Here is a 5,274-nt window from a genome sequence, read left to right on the forward strand (position 1 = left end):
AAAATCAGCAATATTAAAATAATAAAAGGTTTGCAATAAATCAGTTGATGTGTAATGAATCCAGAATGTATGACATTTTTGGTTATTTAATTGCATTACAGAAAATAAAGAACTTCATCATAATATTCAAATTTTCTGAGACAGTCCTGTACATTCTGGCTTACATAGTTCACGCTTGGAGACGCAACACGTTCACTGACTGATCCGTTGATGCACGGAAAGGCAGTTCACCCATTGACTCGTTTGCGAACGGGAAAGTCAGGATTCGTTCCGTCACTGATCCGTTTTCGCGATGAACTGGAAATGCAAATCACTCACTCACTGATTCGTTCACTCACAGATTCGTTCGGTGGTGAACGGGAAATGCAATTCACGACGCGTTCGTGAACGGGAAGTTATGTCATTTTCTTCTTCGTTTTGTTTTACGGCGAGGTGGCACCAGCTTCAACGGGCATTCCCGACACTTACTGGTTGAAGTCATATGAACTGAAAAAAGAACGAATCACTTTAGGAAGTGATTCGTTTACTCTCGTTCACTGAAAGGATTCGTTCTTTTGAACGAATCGGTCACTCACGAGCCAACACTAACTCAAACGGCACCACAGTGGACGCAAGCTAGCTAGCTAGCTAGCTAGTAAGCTAGCTAGCTATCGTAACGGAATTGGTGGCTGCCTTCGAGGGGAAGATGAGCACCAAACAGGTCACCTGCCGGTAAGCGATTGACGGAGGGCCGGTCCATCTCTCTGCCTGTCTGCGCGTGTCGTCTGTCATGCTAATGTTTATAGCGGTTCCCTTCTCGAGCCTCGTCGGGCTCCACTCTTCGTCCGTCTTCGACCTGTCTGGTGTAAAATCACCGCTTACTTGTATGTTACCACTGAGTAGACAAAAGTGTGAAGACGACTGTCAAAAGTACTCAGCCAATTCATTTCTTGGGGTGTCTACGTAAATACCTATTCAGAAATAAACTACGTGAGTCATTGGTGGGTTGCTTTTCAAATAGCGGCTCGTTCAAGAACAAACACTGCAAATCTAAAGCATCATTTTATTTTCTCATTTTCTTCACAGCAGCAATACCCAGCGTGTCCATCGAGGATCATGAATTCGGATTGTATTCCTCTAATTGTTTTTCCATATTTTTATACTTATTTTTTAAATGTTCTAATATTTGTTTTACTATTTTGTCTTTATTCTTGAATCATCTATCTTCCCAAACTATTTCTGCTAAACTCTCTGCCCCCCCTCTCCTAAAATGACGATTCCTTCTTCATATAAATATTCTCCCCCTTGTAACATTACGACTTTTTGCCATTTGATCTTTACTGTAACAAGAACAAGTTTGTCAGCCGCAAGCAGTGGCTGACAAAACATTATTTCACTGAAACAAAAGACCCCCCTGCGCATGTTTTGCTTTGGTTTGAACAATGTTTTGTTCAGCTCAGCTCTTCTGGTGTGTCGAGAGATTTGTCTGCAAATTATTCACACTAAAATTGTGCATCTGTATTTTTGCTTGTGTTTCTTCGATTCACAAATATATCTGTGATTTGTTGTGTATTTTTGTTTATAATGTTTGTGCATTTAAATCCCGAGATTTATCATGTGTCATTTGTGCATGTGTATTTTTGTGAATGCGCATTTGTTTGTGAGACTAATGTCACGCCGTTCTCGGGAAAGTCAGGCGCACACCTACCAAAGATTGCGGCGCAGAAAGGCCCTCGCGTAGTCCGCTCGCGGGCCGTGTCGCTGTCTCTGTGATGCGGGAACCAGTTAGCTCCCGTTTTCTGCGTTTACAAATAAGAAACTCCAGAAAAGGCAAGTTGAGAAACTGACAATTGGGCTTGGGGCAAGCCGCTCCTTTCAGAACGGCGATTTTGGGTGTCAAATGTTTGAGGACCATGGCAGCGACCTGTCAAGGGGAGACCGAGCACACCATCGTCTCGTCTCTGCCTGTGTGTGTTTGTTGCGCTGCCTAGATTGCTGTCACCTTTGTGCCGCTTGGCTTGACGTTGCCTTTGCGCCGCAGGTACTTCCTGCACGGCGTGTGCCGGGAGGGCAGCCGCTGCATGTTCTCTCACGACCCGTCCAGCAGCAAGCCTTCTACCATCTGCAAGTTCTACCAGAGAGGAGTGTGTGCCTACGGAGAACGATGCAGGTCACCTCCTTGCAAACTTTTCCGTGAGATGAAAATGATCTTGAGGGCTTTTGTAGAGTGTCAAACCCAACGGCAATGTGTGCACAAAGCGCAAGTGGAGTCGAGGCGTATGGCAGTTGTTGCTAAGCCCGAACAAAATGGTCCAGTATGTCGAGACGAGCCTCTCTGAGCGCCATGTCAAGATTTATTTTCTTTTTCAAACTAACCCTGAGCCGTTTGTAACCTGACGGTGGTCATTTGCAGATACGATCACATCAAACCATCCTACAGAGGAGGGGGCGGAGCTTCAGAGGCCAAAGCGGGTCCTGGAGGTGGAGCTTCGGTCAGACCAGAGGCCAGGAAGCCGATGAGAGAGGCCCAAGGTCAACACGCACACCACAAGACCAAAGGAAATTCACAAGTGCCGAAGCACTTGTGATCAATTTTGTGCGTGTGTAACTCAGCGGGGCAGCTGGAGTGCCCGTTCGGGGGTGTGGCGGTCAGCCCGGCTCGCGAGGTCCCCGCCACGTCCAATCACTCGTACGTGGACGCCATCAGGACAGGCCTGGAAGCTTCGGCGCCGGAACAAGGTTGGGACGCCACTCGGTCGCTTGGATCGCCACAGCTCACGGGCCACCCTTGCGAAGGTCCTGCCCAGATGGGTGGAGCCTACCGGGACCTTTGCCAGCTATGCCCGTATGCCGCCGCTGGCCGGTGCTTCCGCGAGGATGGCTGCCCATATCTCCACGGTGACCGGTGCGAGGTGTGCCGGCTGCGTGTGCTGCACCCTCACGATGCCGAGCAGCGGCGGGCACACGAAAAGGTGACGACGGCCGGCTCTGCTCCGTCGCTGCTGCCGAGGCGTCACCGTGTGGCTCTCCCCGCAGATGTGCCTGCTGGCCTTCGAGAGGGACATGGAGAAAGCCTTCGCCGCGCAGCTCAGCCAAGACAAGGTACCGAGGCCCACGCTGGTGGCCTTCTGACAGGTTCTAAGGCGTTTGCTCAGTCCACCAATGACTGCTGACTCGCATCTTCTCAGGGAGGTGAGAGGGAGATCATTTTTTTTTCTTTTTTGCTTTGGAGGTGTGCTCCATCTGCATGGAGGTGGTGGTGCAGAAGGCCATCCCGTCGGAGCGCCGCTTTGGGATCTTGTCCTCGTGCTGTCACGTCTTTTGCCTGGCGTGCATTCGACAGTGGAGATGCACGCGCAACTTCAGCAACAAGATCATCAAGTGAGGCCACTTTGGCACGCGCGTCTTGCCATTGGTTGGGTTGGGTGTGTGTGTGAGGGGGTGACAGAGAGGGACGTGTCCCCGGGGGTTGGGCATCCCTGTGACGGAGATGTTGCCACAGCAATGACAAGAGCTAGGGTGAAAAATGCCAAAAGGTTGCCGCGTCCATCTCCCGGCAGAGCGTGTCCGGAGTGTCGCGTGCTCTCCGAGTTCGTCATCCCGTCGGTGTACTGGGTGGAGGAGCAGGACGACAAGGACAACCTCGTCGAGCTCTTCAAGTCCGGAGTCAGGTGGGTTCGGATCAGAGCCCGCGGCACCGCTGGCTTCAGTTGCGGCTTCAAACGCCGTCCCGTTCGCTGATTCGCTCACCCACCCACGCGCCTTTGTGCTGTGCGCAGCAAGAAGGCCTGCAAGTACTTTGACCAGGGCCGCGGCTCGTGTCCCTTTGGAGGAAAGTGCTTGTACCTCCACGCCTTCCCGGACGGAAGCCGAGCCGAGGCCGAGAAACCGCGCAAGCAGCTGAGCTCAGAGGGGAATATCCGGGTCAGCGCCCCTGTCGCTCTTGCTGTGAGCTCCCTTCAACGTGCCGTCCGCTTCTTCTAAATAAACTTGACTTCTTCCCTCCAGTTCATGAACAGCGTGCGCTTGTGGGACTTCATCCAAGAGCGCGAGCAGCACCCGGCAGGCCCACCACTGCCATCGCCCGACGACGACATGGCCGAGCTGCGGGAGCTCTTCATGCAGATGTCGGCGCCCAGCTACGACGGGTCCGAGCCTGCCCCGGAGCGGCAGCCGCATTAGAGGCCAGCAGTGATGACGTCAGCACCCCCCATCTATTTATAGACGCTAGCAAACTCCTACTGGTGTGCGCCCTCTTTTATTCGTGCCGTTTGCCCCCATCCTAATAAAAGAGATTTGCAGCCAGCCGCTTGTTTCTTTCTTTGCTTTTTGAGCCCAGCACTCCTTCCTGTTCCTTTCTTCTTTTGCTCTGCGTAGTACCAACGGTGCTGCAGCTTGCTCACGGGGGACGACCGTGAGAACACCATCCTTCTATCTCGTTCCAGCTTGACAAGAAAGATCAAGGACGACGGCATTCGTGTGGCGGCGGTGGCGCCGTTAACAGAAACAACACAACTAAATAAATACATCATGACACACACTGAGCATAATGGTCATATAAGTGCATGTTGGTCCGAATAAGGGCTCACAATTTTTCTATTTTTTTCTTGAAGGCACCACCCTTGGTTGGCTTTCTTCTACACACGTGTGCCTTGCTTGTCTCTGCCGTGCATGCTCTGTACTCACGGCTGCTGTACCTTTGATTGCCTTCCTGTCATTGACAGAGAACAAAAATTTCAAACTTTATAAAATAGTGATCGGACATAACAGTAGTATGTGGCAGTACCATTATAGTTGGGGTTGCCAAGCCTCGGGATAATATACCAGATCTAAATTGTTTCCATTTTTATGCGTTGCTGCCTGTATTCCCTGCATGAAACCGAACGTACCAATTATTGTCTGAAACACCCCAGTAAGTGGTAAATTTATATGAATATTAAAGTCCCCAATAATTATTATCCACATGGGTCACCAGGTCAGCCACAAATTCTGGAATTTTGATCCAGAAAGCTAGAGGAAGCGCCAGGTGGATGGTACATAACAGTGAGATAAAACGACAGCAAGGCTGCACATCGGACAACGAGGACTTTTTTTTTTTTTAAATGCGTTAATCGAGCGAGTCTGAGATGAGAATCTGAGTTAAGGGCTACACTCCCACCCTTCTTACAAGGATGCGCAACATGTGAGCTCACAAAGTTTGGAGGTGAGGCCTCATTTAATGACAGCAATTCAAAGTCAAAGTCTGCTTTATTGTCAATTTCTTCACATGCCAAGACACACAAAGAGATCGAAATT

The 5,274-nt window shown here is 50.2% G+C and overlaps 1 protein-coding gene across 3 annotated transcripts; it reads left to right on the forward strand.

Moving 5' to 3' along the window:
• The first annotated feature begins 427 nt into the window (after positions 1-427).
• mkrn2 (makorin, ring finger protein, 2) lies at positions 428-4,284 on the forward strand. 3 transcript variants are annotated; one of them, XM_049734351.2, is made up of 10 exons: positions 435-711; positions 2,021-2,149; positions 2,393-2,511; positions 2,593-2,718; positions 2,776-2,951; positions 3,016-3,081; positions 3,212-3,360; positions 3,540-3,650; positions 3,759-3,903; positions 3,988-4,284. In XM_049734351.2, the coding sequence occupies exons 1-10, from the start codon at positions 686-688 to the stop codon at positions 4,159-4,161; spliced, it is 1,221 nt and encodes a 406-aa protein (XP_049590308.1). In that variant the 5' UTR covers positions 435-685; the 3' UTR covers positions 4,162-4,284. The 3 variants fall into 3 exon arrangements, with proteins under 3 accessions (XP_049590309.1, XP_049590307.1, XP_049590308.1); XM_049734350.2 differs by having other exon boundaries at positions 433-711; positions 2,593-2,951; XM_049734352.2 differs by lacking the exon at positions 2,021-2,149 and having other exon boundaries at positions 428-711; positions 2,593-2,951.
• Positions 4,285-5,274: the final 990 nt, after the last annotated feature.

This window comes from Syngnathus scovelli, chromosome 11, assembly GCF_024217435.2.
Source record: "Syngnathus scovelli strain Florida chromosome 11, RoL_Ssco_1.2, whole genome shotgun sequence".
Lineage (NCBI taxonomy): Eukaryota > Metazoa > Chordata > Actinopteri > Syngnathiformes > Syngnathidae > Syngnathus > Syngnathus scovelli.

What these genes read in the sequence shown, in the direction of transcription:
- mkrn2 (XM_049734350.2), top strand. Translation starts at nt 686, where the DNA reads ATGAGCACCAAACAGGTCACCTGCCG. An exon ending in ACCAAACAGGTCACCTGCCG is followed by an intron (nt 712 to 2,020) that starts GTAAGCGATTGA and finishes TTTGCGCCGCAG; the next exon opens with GTACTTCCTGCACGGCGTGT. An exon ending in CTCTTCAAGTCCGGAGTCAG is followed by an intron (nt 3,651 to 3,758) that starts GTGGGTTCGGAT and finishes TGCTGTGCGCAG; the next exon opens with CAAGAAGGCCTGCAAGTACT.